Raw genomic sequence first — 15026 nt, 5'->3', positions numbered from 1 at the left:
GAAATACCAAAATGGGAATCTAAATATCTGCTTCTTCAATGAAAAGCATCAGAGCTGTGTGTGATATTCCAACTCTGAGCTGATGGGAATCACCCAGAACATGGTGTTTCTCCACAGGCTTTGTCCTGTGGGTGTAGAGAACTAATCCTACAAATTCCAGAGGTGATTTTAACCTTAAACCCCGGGGGGTTCATTAACCCCCTGCACTAGAAGGTGTGTATATTGTTTGTTTAGCACTAGAGGTGAAAAATAAGATAAAAGTGAGTAGCAGAGTGGAAAAATTCAAGGAAATATATGGAATGAAACAAGCTTTGGTAACTTCAGGCATAAGACTGTCTTCCCAACACTGGTTTTTCCAATGCTTTAGGAAAGCAATTGGATTTCTCTCTATACCTTTCTCAGATGGAAATCACCAGTGTTGCTCCACAAGCAGCATTATTTATCATTTATTTCCCAGTCAGCAAAGGAAAAGTTCCTTTGCAATGAGACAAATTAATGGGACAGGGGTGGGAATTACACTTTCTAGGTTCTGTAAAAAACTAATACTCAGACAATAAGAATAACCTTGTCTTCCATGATTTCGGCCTGATCTTAAGGCATCTTTAAGCCTGAATATAAGGCAGATCCACCTCCAGCTCTGTATTTCCATACAGACTTCACTACTTGAGTAGGAGACTCCAGAGGAGCCTCCAGCACTTACCCCATCCATCAGCTGAGTTGCGTATCTAAAATGCTCGTTACTTGGAGAGTCAGCCACGTACTTAAACTGGGACTTGGTCTTCTCAAACGACTCCTTGTACTTGCACTGGAGAAAACCAGAACCAAACACACAACAAAAATCCCCATTTTAATCTAAAGAATGGCCAGGCCATGAAAATAGGATTTTAGAGACAGACCGTGGTAGAATTATTGCATATGTGTGTTTAAGTTTTCTACAAACAAATGGTTGTAAATGTACAGCAAATGTCAAAAAGACATTCAGCAACATCTCAGACTGTTTTACTCACCCCACTGTAGAGCACTTTATTCTGTTCTGCCAGAACAAAAGCTGGAGTATCCCACACATAACACCCGGTGCCCTTGAGCCATTCCAAGTCTTCCTTGTATTTAACCTTTAGAAAAGAAATAAAAGGATGCAGTTTTAAGGAGATTATCAGTGCTGAAAGGACACCTCAAGGTGTGGCAAACAATTCCACCCATTATTATTCCAGGATTAAATAAATTAGTTACTCATACTTTTCTGAGGGACTCAGATTACTCACATACCTAATCTATCATTAACTATTGGAGTCTCTGTGTGAATCAAAAATATTTATTCTTGGACATTTAAAGGGTCATTGTATAATTACAGATATGAACAATTACAGGGTTAACAGGGTGACAGAGTTAACAGAAAAATGCAACTGAAATGAATTAGGATTGCTCTGTTAATTTGAAAAGGAGATGAGCTGCAATTTTAGCCATTGGAATCACTCTGTCATCTCACAGATCTACCAGGAGAAAGTGTAAATCACTGAAAAAATTTCACCTGCCTTCCCTTTCTTTAGAAAGAAGGCTTTGGTTTCATTTTGGAAACCTACTTATAACTTTTCCAGGAGCTCTCTGAACTCACATCACTGATGGCATCCGTGACCAGGCGATGATGGAAATGCTCCGGACGGTCTGGGATCGATCTCCAGATTCCCAGCTGGCTCTTATAATTCTCCTTATATTTGATCTACAGAGAACATTGAAGAATTAAGTAAAACAATTTAAAAGAACACTTCAGATCACACAGTTCCATATGTTTTTCTGAAACACGGGAACCAAGAACGGAAACGAGATTCACCTTTGTAACGTCAGACGCAATCAAATCTAATATTCCAGAGAAGGAAATAATCTAATTTTTTCTAATTATTTCAATGGAACAACAGCTATTGTAGGTTATTAAGTGACAGACAGTGGTTGGGAACAGAACTGCTGTACTTACAGAGCTGATGTCATCGGTGACCTTGCGATGGTAGACGATGTCCAGGGCGTCCTTCACCGTGTGGTACTTGCCCTTGGTGTTCTCAAAGGTCTCTTTGTAGCGCAGCTGGGCACGAAAATGACACACAAAACAACATATTCATCTGCCAGGAACTGTTTCAGTTAAAGTTCTTAACTCTCAGGAGTGACATCCTGGGATGTGTTGCTGTCCAACACCCTTGTGTAAGCACTGAGGGATTTGAGGGATTTGAAGAAGCTGCAGCTGCCTACAATTAATTGGAATTTGACTGAAACTTATGGTGGAAATTCGAGAGAATTTTACCCAGTTCACTTTCAGACTGGAAAAAAGGTCCCTGTTTCACAGGACACAAGTGCCACTTGTGGCATTAAAAACTGCTTATCCTTTCTTCCATGCCCTGATCTAGAACAAAGCAGGAAGATCATCCCAGTCTGTGCTGAAAGGTTTTCTCAGAGGAGAAACTGAGACATGCAGAAGAGCTGGGATGCTCCTTTAAATTATTTTAAAATCACTTCTAAGAAAGCATTAAAACTAATTAATCCCTGGGAAAAAAAACCAGCCCAGCACATGTCCTTTCATATCCTGCAGGTTCTGAAATACATAGGAAAGATCTCCCAAATGATGCTCTGCCCACTGCCTTAAATCCCAAGTAACTGTTCAATGCTTGAAGGAAAAAATATCAGTTTCACCTTAATAACCTTCTGTGCAGCAGCTCAGATAATTTTTGCCTCTAATCCACTCTTGAATTAAAAAATAAACACGTTCTCAGTGACAGAGAAGTTTACTTCTAACACAGAGAGATGAAAAAAGCTGATAAAAGGTACTCTATCCTTGTTCCAGCATCAATCATTTCACTCCAGTCTGCACTATTTGGAGAACTGATGTGTAAGCAAATTACTCTAAATCTGTTTTTCCTTTGTTCAGTGCAGTGGGAAATAAAAATGAATTATAATAATCGAAAAAAAAAATTACAGTTACATCAAATCTAAACTTAATAATCTCCATAATATCAAATGGAAATGGACATGCAAATGGAGTGATCTCATTCATGACCTACACTGGGATAGTCTATGCTTTGAATTCTTGCTCCCTATTGATTATTTTCTGGTCTTTGTGGAAAGAATCCAAGGAGAAGCAGCAGTGCAGGTGCTGCTGAGTACTCACATCACTGGCATTCAGATAGGCCCTCTTGGCTCTGATCAGGACTGGGGTGTCAGGGACAGGGGTGTATTTGTGCTTCATCTTCTCATACTGGGTTTTATACTTTTTCTAAGAGACACAGCAAAAGGTAAGAGTTATAATTTCAATCTTTGCCAATCTGCAAACAAGCACTTAGAAACAGGTATCTTATAAAACACAGAAACATATTTTTAAAGTGGTTTATTTTATTAGAGCTTACAAAGGAAACGTGGAACTTCAGAGAGAAAACAACTAAATGTAGGGAAAATGGACTTGAGCCTTGAAATTACTACTAAAATTAGAAATAAAACTTTTAAAGAGTTCAGCATAGTGGTACCAAATCAAAAAAGCAGTTATCTTACCTCACTGATCATGTCCTTGACTTGCCTGGCATGTGTAAAGGCTTGAGTCTGATTATCAGCATGATGATGGGGCCTCTCTTTTGTGGCAAGTTCCACATACAAGTACTGCAGCAAGGAGAAAACAATTTAAAAACATATCCATTGCAAGTGAATTCTACTTTTTAACTCCGAAAAATGTCTGTAAATTCAAAACATAGACATAACCACACAATTTTCTACATTGATTTGAAATGGCCTGGAAAGATTTTGCTAAGAGGGACCCCCTGATTATTTTTTCATTAATACAAGCTTTTCACCTGGCTCTGTATTTTTTGTCCTTCCTTGGCTCTTATCAAGTCAGGTGTGTCCAGGATGGAAGTGTATTTTGTCTTCACCTCGTTGCCTGCAGCTCTGTAAACCAGCTGGAAAAAAAAGACAAGTCCATGAATTATTTCTTCTGTTACACATGTTCATTTAACACCTTTGCAATTAAAACATTTCACCTATTTCAGAAAAAAAAAAACACAACAGGGAGAGGTTAATTATAGCCATGAACTTGTGCAAAAATAACACAGAACTTACTTCACTCAAATGGGTTTTTAGCTCCTGAACTGCTCTGTATCCAGGAGTATCCAACACCACTTTGAATTTGGACCACATCTTCTTTGCAGCACCAGTGTATATGTAATTAGACTGGAAGAGAAAAGCAGTTTTATTTAGGCAGCTTTTACTATTCCTGGTAGGAAAGGAAATTTTACAGTGTCAAGGAAATTTTTAGTGTAAGCTGGCAGTGCTTTGAAACAACTAATTGGCTGCATGGCAAGAAATTCTGTCACAGGTCTTTGCTCATTTTCATGGGCAATGAGTATTTCCCTTCCTGAATGCACAGAAATAAATCAAATGCTGTTATAGGTGGTTCCAAAAAAAAACTCTTACCCAAAGCTTTTTGAGCTCACGAGCACGGACCATGTCAGGAGTGTCATACAGGAAACAACCCAGGCCCTTCAACCACCTCAGGTCCTCCTTGTATTTATTCTGTGAGAGAAAGAAAAATCAACAGTCACCTTTGGGGAGAATTTCATTAACCAGCCCCTAAACACAGCGACAAAAGAGTTATTTAATACAGATTAGAGTGGAAATGAGAGAAGGAAAATCCTGCTTTAAGTATAAAACACTAGGCCTGTTTTTCCAACACCTGAGCAGGAGTCACTCACGTCACTTGTGATGTCCCCAACGTAGCGACAGTGCAGCACGTGGGGGGTGTAAGGCAGGGAGATCAGGTGGCCCTGCATCTTGAAGAAATCTGACTTGTAGATCAGCTGAAAGACAAAGAGAAAAGCAGCATTTCACACTTTTGGTCACTGGATAATCTAAATTTTCTCTGTTTGTGCTGTTGGGAAGGCACCTACATCACTGACAGCTTCCTGGGTGGCTCGGACTTGCCGGATTTCGGGGGTGTCTGGAGTGGTGTGGATCTTGTCCTTGGTCTTGTGGTATGTTGCCCTGTAGAGCCTCTGTGGCAGAAGAGACAACATCCTACATTTTAACATGTTTTAAAACATTTTAGCACAGTTTCAAGCATTTTAGCACATTTTATAACATTAAAACAGCAAAGCAGTTTGGCACAGTGGAAGCACTTCTGACACAAACACGCTGTTTTCTAACCAGGCAAAGGTTTTCCACAACTGTTTTCAACAGCAGCACCTTTAATCTTTATAAAGTAAATAATTATTGGAGAATCTCAGGTTCTAATCCTAAAAACATGTAAATATGTATATTTAATTGTCATCCTATTAAAGCCAGTGATCAAAGGAGTGAGTAAATACATATAAAAACTAAAACTATAGAGACCCAAAGTCACACAGATATTAATAATTTCTATTCAACTTTAACCACACAGCAGCAGATTGGCCAATAAAATTAGGCTGCAATTTTATATTATGATAACAGTTTTACCCTGTATTAATGATTCCTTGCCATTCTTGATGGATATTTATCTAAACTGCTCTTACAAGCCTCAAAGAACAGCTTCCCAGCCAATGTACTGCCCCTATTCATATTCTGGGCCCTACAAATAAAACTGAAAGCAAATACATATATTTACTGTACCTCATTAATGGCTTGATTCACTTTCCTTGCAGTTTCAAAGCCAACATCTTTAGGCCCCAGAGTATAACCTTTGGCTTTCATGTGTTCATAGGCTTCTTTATATTTCAGCTATAAAGTGGAAAAAACAGAGAATCTAAATTTGATTGTGGTTCTAATTCCACTGCACTTCTGAGAGCAATTTGTGCTGCATAAAGAGCCAGATTTTTAGGGAGAAATAAGTGAGATGTAGCTATATCAGAGTTAAATACCTTTATCATATGGCCCAAGATTAATAATATATTACATTTATATATGTATATTACATTTACTATGTTACATTTCTCTTGCATCTATTTCACGTTCCTGAGACAATTTATATTTTGGTAATAATTGCCCAAGTTGAGAGTCTTTTATCTGGGACTGTTGATCATTCCCATGGTGCAGAAGGATTTAATCCAGGACTTACATCACTGCCAATGTGCTGGACATGTTTTGCATGCTGGAAGTTGGGAGTATCCGTGGGAAGGCTGTATCCAGTGGGCAGAGCATTCACACCAGCCCAGCGATACAAATTCTGCAAGAGAAGGGAGAGAGAGTTTGTGACAAATGTGTGTAACATTTGAGGGTAAAATCTCAACCTCAGAGACCTCTGGATCACAACTGGCAAAAGATTTCCCTCATATCTGCATTAAACACATCCTTGTAAGTAAGTAAGGATATTTTCCCACTTTTATTTTAGAGCAATGACACGTGGCTTCATCTGAAAAGCTAAAACCACACATTAACATAGAAAAAAATTTGCTTTTTAGTATGAGAAACTCTGTGGGCCCCAGAGTTTCCTACTCACCTCACTCTGTATCTTGTTTGCATTATATGCCCGCTCCAAATCGATGGTTTTATCAGTAGAAATCATTTTGCCTTTAATATTCTTCACATAATCACCACGATAAACAGCCTGGGAAAGAGAAAAGATCCTAGTTGTGGTGTTTCCTCACTGTTTGGATGAAGATATAAAACAGGGATGGAAGCTTTTTGGCTTCAGGCCGTTAAGGATTTTAGTGATTGTGTCTACAGTGAGCTGTAGATAACCAGCAATTAAAATTAAATTATTAAAAAAATATATATTAAAAGTCACATTTCTAGTACTTGTGAGGTAGTGGCATATGGAATATTGGGGTGGGAGGTGACACAAACACTTACTTCACTTAAATTCAAGGCACTGAGGACATTCTGGACATAGACAGGGGTGTCTGTGACCACAGTGAAGTCCTTCTTCATCTTTTCTGCCTTAGATTTGTACTTAATCTGCAGAGAGAAATGCAAGAGCTCTAATTAGTAAATGTAACCATTAGTAATTGAATTTATTTTATTATTATGTTCATTATTTATTACTGAACTATTCTATTAGTGAACCAGCACTGAAACAGAAAGTACATTGACATTATGGTTGGTTATCTAATGAATACTTCAGTAGAGAAGGATATATAACATTTTCCAGATGACATCTGAAGTAGAATAAAGCTACAATGGAGTGAAAAAAAACCTTCTAAGAAGTAAAATCAGTGTATTGACTCACATCACTGCGGAGATCATAGGCCTGCTTGGCATGGAGGATTTCTGGGGTGTCCCAAACAAAGCAGCCAATGCCTTTCAGCCAGTTCAGATCATCCTTGTAGATCACCTAAATTGTCAGAGCAGAGAAAATCTGTAAGAATTCCACTGTCTGAAACACAACTGTCAGCTAAAGTTTCTAGTACTTTGACTTTTTTGTTTAAAAAAACCAAAACAATTCCTTTTGGAATTTAAATAATGTTTCTTCATCACTTTAATTTGGTCAATAAATTAAAAATCCAAATATTTTTAAAAAAACTACCTGCATATCCCTACTGGGCACTGATTTACTGACAGATCTCAGGCCTGCTCCCGGGCTGACCAGTGCGTAGAAGCTTCACACAAACGGGAATTTCTCAGACTTCCACAGTTTCCACACCATATTCAACCAAATAAAGGACAATTTACAGACAGGGATGGCTGAGCTGGTAAAACTGTAATGCCATGACTCAATGGCTACAGTGATAACGCTGAAATTATTGGAATTATTGCCCAGAGAGGTTGTGGACTGCCCATCCCTGGAAGTGTCCTTGGCCAGGTTGGAGCATCAGGGTCTGGTGGAAGGTCCTGCCCATGGCAGGGGGATGGGAATGGATGAACTTTAAGGTCCCTTCCAACCCAAACCAGTCTGGGATTCTATGACTCAATGCAACCAAGCCCCATCTCAACTACACATTCATTGCCAAGTGTTCCAAAATCAGCACGACGGGGTCAAGTGGCCACATCAGAGCTGTCCAGCTGCTGAATCATTTCTTCCAGCAGAGCAGAAACCCAAGAATCTTTTGCAAGGTGAGCCAGGAAGACGAGATTTGTGCACTCACATCGCTGACTTGGTCGGTGACCATGCGGACGTGGGCGTTGACCTGCAGGTCTGGGAGGCACATCCAGTCGTGGAGGCGGGTGCGGTACTCGACCTCACTGATCTTCTTCTGAGCATCCTTGGCAGCAATGATGTCCATCATGTCTGGGACGATGTGCACCTTGGCTTTAGTCTTCTCATAGGTCTCTTTGTACAGTCTCTGCGGGGTTAGAGCAGAGTTATCAATGATTCTGAGAATAAACTGTTGGTAAAATTGAAGAAAATCATCGCTATCACTTTGGCCGTGGTAAAATCTACACCCTGCCTGCTCTAAAAATAATTTGCAGAACTTATCAAGGCTGATAAAATAAGATTTGGGCAATTTTCCTTCTGCTTGTGAATTAAAAGGAGGCTGAATGTGTAGTTCCACCTTCACACAAAAGGTTTGGCTGTGCAAGCAAAATAACATTTGAGTCAAAAGCTTAAATTCGTAGGTGTATTTCAGAATTCAGCAATTCCACTGCCAAACATGTGGAAATGGAACACCTGGATCAATGTGGGTTCTTTGAGTAGCCTCTTCTGAGGTAAGCATGGATTTATCAGGAGAACACACACCCAAAGCCAACACTTACATCAATGTTGAGCTTCCCGACTCTGAGGCACCGTTCCATGTTGGGATCATCCTCCACCCCCTTGGGGATCGTGTACAGTGCTTTGAACTTGTCATATTCCTCACGGTATTTGACCTGAGCAGGAACAAAGAAATGCAACAAATAACTGACTCCAACGAGTCAACTGTAATTTTGGAACAAAAGTCATCAGTAACAATATATTTAGTTGAGTCCAACAAGCAGAGAAAGGTTCTAAAGCACAATCTTGGCTTTCTGTTTTATCTTAAATGGCAAAGGAAGCACATCATAACCATCATGTTTTAAAAATAACAGCTGACTAAAAGATTTTAAAAGAAATTGATGTAGAATAAGGCATTTATTTATTATTGTTCCAGCTCTTTCATTTAAAGAGATCCGTGGAGTGATCTCATAATCCTCAGTTCAGTAAATTGTAAGATGTTCTTCTCTACTTAGTAAAGTATTATTTAAAGGTTTTGGGGCATTTTTCTGACATGGATGCTCGTGAAATTCAGACTAAAAAAACCCTAACCAGACACTTCCAAGAGATAGTTTTGACTACTATAAAATGTGACTTTTTTGTTTCATGACAAGAAGCCACAAAGGACAATTATCCAAATGATTATCACAGAAAACTAATTATCTACAGATACATATTAGATCTCAATTAAAAAGAGAAAATAAATGAAATCTTCTAAAAATTTTTTATACCTATAGTATATGCAAGGCATGAAGGATTTCATTGTTATAACTGATGATCTGATAAAAAATAAAGCATTTAATTCACTTACAATGCTGGCATTGTGCTTCAGCTCCTTGGCACGTGCCAGGGCTACGGAATCTGAGGGTAGAGCATATCCAGTGGCCTTCACTTTATCCCAGGCTTTCCTGTAGAGATTCTGTGGGCAAATAGAAAGTCTGTGTGAGTGGCAAATTTCTTTTCCTAAGTAATAACCAACAACCAAGAGAAATCAGCAGAAACTTCAGCAGGAATCTAAAGCCCTTTGGGTTTTATTCAGACCCTGTAACTCTTGCTTAATATCAAGTTTAATCTTGACAGGGCACATAAAGGGTGATCAAATGCTTTCTGACTATTCATGTTTGTTCTCCTACGAGGTTTTGATTTTGTCCAGGTGTAATTTTATTCAGGGAATCCATTTACTAATGCACAGCTTTTGACAAGACTAGAATTACAGTTAGAAAACAAACCCTCTGCCTGAAATGAAACATCTCCACAGTCAAGTGGTGCAGAGGGTTATCACTGGCTTTGAGAAGCTCCTTGTTTGGATATTTACCTTCAGACAGAGGGAATCAATAAACAAACAAAATAAAAGTAGCACCTTAAGAGGGAAAAAGGCCGTTTAGAAACACTTACATTGCTATAAAGATGTTTCAAATTCTGAACTCTTTCAGACTCCACTGTTTCAGCCACAGGCGTGTACTTGTCCTTAGTTTTATGGAATTCTTCCTTGTATTTCACCTGGAAATGAAAGCCAGGTGTAGTTAATTATTTCAGTTCTTGGAAGGAAGACGGGGAGTGGGAGAAGGGGGGGTTCTCACATCGCTGGCGTTGAAAGCACTCTGCAGAGCAGTCACATAGACAGGGGTGTCTGTGACCACACTGAAGTTCTGGAAGTTCTCCTTTCCTGCAGATGTGTATTTTATCTAAGGGAAAAAACAAACAAACAAACAAAAAACTCATTAATGCTGAAAACAACCTGAGAATTCCCTGCCAGCTTCCTTCAAAAGCAGTTCTGAAGCCCAGGATTACAGCTCAATTTAAGACCAATTCTAAAAATGACAGGTCATAAAATACAAATACTTAATATAAAGCCAGTCTGAACTGAGGAATAGTGAAAATTATACATTGCTGGTGGGTTAAGAGCACAACCAGCAAGGCAGGAGACACTATTTTCCCAACAGAAGTGTCGCCCTGAGGTATCTTGCCCATACAGAAATGAAAAAGTTGTATCTTTTCACCGATAAAAACCACAACCTTGCTGTCCCTCCATTCTCCTGAATTTTCTACTCCTTCAATATCAGAAGTGATGTCTCTACAGACAAAACTCAAAAACTGTATTATCACAGATTTAACAAAATATTTTTGATGTAATAGGAAATATTTCTTTCTGCTCTGGACTAGAACAGGGGTCAATCTCAGTGAATCATAAGAAAACAAGTATTATAAATATTTATTATTATTATTAAATTATTATTATTATTATTATTATTATTATTATTATTATTATTATTATTATTATTATTATATTTAACTTATTCAAGGCAAACAAACTTACTTGACTCTGGAGGTCATAGGACTTCTTAGCCTGTATGATTTCTGGAGTATCCCAGACATAACATCCAATTCCCTTCAGCCAGTTCAAGTCATCTTTATACACTGCCTACATGGATGTAAAAAAGAACATTAAGTTAGGAAGAAATCTGCCTTCTGCTTGAAGAAAATAAAGGAGAAAACTAATATTATCCCTGAGAATATTGTTCAGGCTGAGGGAGCACTGGGACAGGCTGCCCAGAGAGGATGTGGAGATTCCTTCTCCGGAGACATTTGAATCCCAGCTGGTCATGATCCTGTGCAACCTGCTCTGGGTGAACCTGGGTTGGATTGGATGATCTCCAGAGGTCCCTTCCAACCCCAACCAGCCTGGGATTCTCTGATAAAAAGACAGCTTTTTTTTTCTCTATTCAGTGTCTTTGACTCGTGCAAATCCAAAGCAGAAGGCCACCACTGACTCTGAACCAGGATCCCTGAGGAATTCCAATCCATCTGGAAGTTTAAATGTGAGACCATCTCATGGTCTGCTGAAGGATTTTTACCCACAGGATTTGCAGGGGGAATTAAATCAAAGAATTCTGCACAGTAACAGGCCAGGCAATTAACACACCATCAGATTCCCTTAGGGAAGTGGATTGGCCCAAGCTGGGACACTGCTGACCATGGAATATGAGAACATGTTATGGTTCAGAGACCATTCCCTCAGCTCACACTCTGGGGGCTCACACAACCCCATATGAACAAGGAGAAGTCTTTTCCAGACCCACTGGATCCAGAAGGATTGTCCTGGCCCCTGTGCTAATTACAGCATTCCCAATTATAATACACAAAGATCGCTGCAGTGATTGTTACTGTGCTACTAAGAATCTAAAGCCACAGTTATTAACTTAATATTTAAATACTATGGAAGATACTTGAAAGTATTTTATATTTAAACATCTTGGAAGAAATTACATTTAAAGTACCACTATAATGTCAAATAAGTTCAAGAAGTGTTTGGACAATGCTCTGAGGGACAGGGTGGGATTTCTGGGGTGTCCTGTGCAAGGTCAGGAGTTAGACTGGATGATCCTTGTGGGTCCCTTCCAGCTCAGGATATGCTACGATTTTACAGAAATGATAAACCTACATCACTCAGAATCTCCTGGGCTCTTCTGGCGTGAATAACATCATTTTCTTCAGGGGAAGAATTCCACTGATGGAAGTAACTTCGGTATTCCAGGTCACTGAGGATTTGCTGGCACTTCTTGGCCAGAACGTGGTTCATCATGTCAGTTGGGATATGGACATTTTTCTTGGTGTCTTCATAATTCTTTCTGTAGGCCAACTAAAAAGGAAGGATTGGGGAAAGGGGGAGAGGAAATAAGAATGATTCTCTGCATAACTTTGCCTAATAGGCCACAGCATAATCCGAGACATTATTTCTGGATTTAGTAGCTAAATTCCCATGGGATTCAACAGCATGAAATCTTAACTTTGAAGTTAATCACCATTTATTCTGATGAGGTTCTGGAAGGACAAGAATGACCTTCTTCACTTGCAGTTTTAACAGCTGGCAAGAAAATTAATAAGACTTCAAGATTTAAAAAGTCCTATGCTACAAACATGGTTTTCATGTAATTAAAGACAGAACATTTGGGATTACAGTGATTTTATGCCCTGCACGACTTGCTGTATGTGCAGTGGTGATAACAGCAAAACACCACATATGCACTTACTTTTCCAGTTCTTAAATTCCTATTTCAACCCCAAATCTATGCTTTTATTTGTAAAGCAAAAGAATCCCAATTTCTTACTCCTCATATTCTTAAACTGAAACAGAAATATTTTTCTTCCTATTCTATGTCTTTATTTTTTTCCCATTCCATGTCTTTCTATGTCTTTCATTTCCTATTCTATTCTGCCTTTCCTATTCTATTATTGTCTAATAACTAAACAAGCCCCTCCTTAATCTCCTAAATCATTTCAACTTCAATTATTTAACCCACATATAAAATAACCAGTCAGGAAATGCAAACTTGTTGGAATCACTTTGACTGATGTTATCGTGGATTGATGTTGAGGTTGGACTTGATGAGTCCAACTTGACCTTGGAGGTCTTTTCCAACCTTAATGACCCTGTGATTCTGTAATTCTATTAAGCATTGCAGGATTTATGTTTGAATAATGAAATAATGAATTTCATTAGTGAAATAAATAGGGAAATAAAGACAATGGAAGATGATCTGCTCAGATAATTCTCTCCTTACCGCGCTCCTCATTTTCTGGAATTCCAGCGAGTGAACGACAGCGGGGAAATCCCCAATTTCCTTCCCAGCCAGGTAATGGCCTTTCAGCTTCTCATATATTTCCTTATATTTGCGCTGCAAAATATTCACGAGGGAGTTTTAATGTTCATTCTAACAGAAAGATGGGGGAAAAAAGGGAAAGGATGGAGAATTCCTGACCTCACTGTTGATATCGTTTGCGTGTTTGGCTCCAACGAGAGGCACGTACTTCTCATCCAGAGTGTATCCAGTGGGCTTGCTGAGCTCCCAAGCCTTCTTATAAAGTTTCTAGACAAAGCACATACAGGTTTTGTTAAAAAAAAAAATCAATTATACCTTCCAAGAAACACATATGGAATGAGATTATTTTTATGGAGTGGTTCCCAAGAAAGTAAATTAACGTTTATTTTGGACACTTATGCAGTGTAAGGCAAGCAGAGTAAGTGTTTCACGCCAGGAAGGTACCTGAGCACAAATGTGAGCTGATTTCTGCTTTCTTTATTATATTTATATCCAGGAGAGTAACAAAAATATCCAAAATGTAGATATGAACTCTTGTTTAAAAGTGCAGAATAGAATTGAGATTGATAATTTTATAGATATGTGATCAAAATTGTGAAAAATCTGCAAGTAATATTGGTGTTTATTATAAAAACATTAACTGTGTCAGTGGCACTTTTCTAATGCATCTTATTATGTTAAATATTAAATATATTTACCTTCACATTGAATTATGAAGTTTCTACTTGTATGAATGAGTGGGCACTTATATTTTCAAAAAACAGAGGTTTCCCATTAAAATCAGTGAAACTACTCAAAAGTAACTGTTTAATAATGTAACTAATCTACAATTTTCCTTTCTTATAAAAAAAATAACTGTGAATTTCATCAGTAGCCAAGGAAGAGATCATTGGATGGAATTATAAATTGGTTTTGTCACACAAACTCTACTACCACTACTTCTACTTCCAAACACCACCCAACTGTGCTTTAAGATCAGTTTAAAAAGGAAAGAAATTATCCTGATTCCAGTGATCCAAACCTGGACATTAAATAACTTTCCCAGTGCCACGCAGTAGACCTCTGGCAGAAACAGGAGTAGAAAATTTTCCTGAAGTCCACTCCACATTCTGTTGCTTTCCAAACAAAGAAATCAGGGATGAGGTGGATATTTTTGGGATCCTACCTCACTGTGGAGTAAGGACATGTCCTTGGCGTGGTGCAGCGCAGGAGTGTCGTCAGACCCGATGTATTGGCCTTTCTCAAGGTTAAAGGTTTCTTTGTATTTTAGCTACAAAAAGAAAACAAACACAGTGTCAAATCCACAGGAGAAATACATCATTCCAACTAGTCCAACTATTGGAAGTAGACACTAATTTTCTCTTATGTATATCCTGAGAACAAGACTCAATTTTTAACTACCATAAGCAAAACCTACGTAAACTCTAAATCAGTCACATGTTATATCCTTCTACAGAAAAATGCTAAATTATTTTGGCTAGAATATTTTGTTGTTCATTTATATCACTTCTTACTAAATTTATTTATCCCAGGAAAGCCCGTTATTCATGAAGCAGCATTTTCACACACACACATAGGGCTAAACATAGAATAATTTAGCAGAAACAATTAAATCATCTACTAATTCTTGTATGTAAGTTTCTATTATAAGAAACAGTCCATACATCACTCTGGTTGACAGAGTTCATCTTCGCCAACACGATGTCGGGAGTGTCAACCACACTGGTGTATTTGGAAAAGTTATCCAGGGCTTCTTTGGTGTATGATCTCTGCAAAGAGATGAAATAATACCTTAAACACTGGGCATGAGA

At 38.4% G+C, this 15026-nt stretch overlaps 1 protein-coding gene across 1 annotated transcript in view; it reads right to left on the bottom strand.

Annotated features, from left to right (window-relative positions):
• Positions 1-15026, bottom strand: part of NEB (nebulin) — a 100599-nt gene that overhangs the window by 32425 nt on the left and 53148 nt on the right. The window contains exons 78-104 of the mRNA XM_029962189.1: positions 14880-14984; positions 14381-14485; positions 13375-13482; positions 13177-13290; positions 12057-12254; positions 10932-11036; positions 10195-10299; positions 10010-10114; positions 9426-9533; positions 8638-8751; positions 8028-8225; positions 7172-7276; positions 6796-6900; positions 6443-6550; positions 6062-6169; positions 5617-5724; positions 4917-5021; positions 4722-4826; positions 4444-4542; positions 4090-4200; positions 3825-3929; positions 3529-3633; positions 3152-3256; positions 1970-2074; positions 1613-1717; positions 1008-1112; positions 701-805 (exon numbers count right to left, since the gene is read on the bottom strand). Of these exons, the coding sequence (XP_029818049.1) occupies positions 701-805; positions 1008-1112; positions 1613-1717; positions 1970-2074; positions 3152-3256; positions 3529-3633; positions 3825-3929; positions 4090-4200; positions 4444-4542; positions 4722-4826; positions 4917-5021; positions 5617-5724; positions 6062-6169; positions 6443-6550; positions 6796-6900; positions 7172-7276; positions 8028-8225; positions 8638-8751; positions 9426-9533; positions 10010-10114; positions 10195-10299; positions 10932-11036; positions 12057-12254; positions 13177-13290; positions 13375-13482; positions 14381-14485; positions 14880-14984 (3054 nt within the window). The remainder of the gene's footprint in view (positions 1-700; positions 806-1007; positions 1113-1612; positions 1718-1969; positions 2075-3151; positions 3257-3528; positions 3634-3824; positions 3930-4089; positions 4201-4443; positions 4543-4721; positions 4827-4916; positions 5022-5616; positions 5725-6061; positions 6170-6442; positions 6551-6795; positions 6901-7171; positions 7277-8027; positions 8226-8637; positions 8752-9425; positions 9534-10009; positions 10115-10194; positions 10300-10931; positions 11037-12056; positions 12255-13176; positions 13291-13374; positions 13483-14380; positions 14486-14879; positions 14985-15026) is intronic.

This window comes from Manacus vitellinus, unplaced genomic scaffold (genome assembly GCF_001715985.3).
Source record: "Manacus vitellinus isolate BGI_N305 unplaced genomic scaffold, ASM171598v3 scaffold_43_pilon, whole genome shotgun sequence".
Classification (NCBI taxonomy): Eukaryota; Metazoa; Chordata; class Aves; order Passeriformes; family Pipridae; genus Manacus; species Manacus vitellinus.
This window is presented reverse-complemented; position numbering and strand designations above follow the sequence as displayed.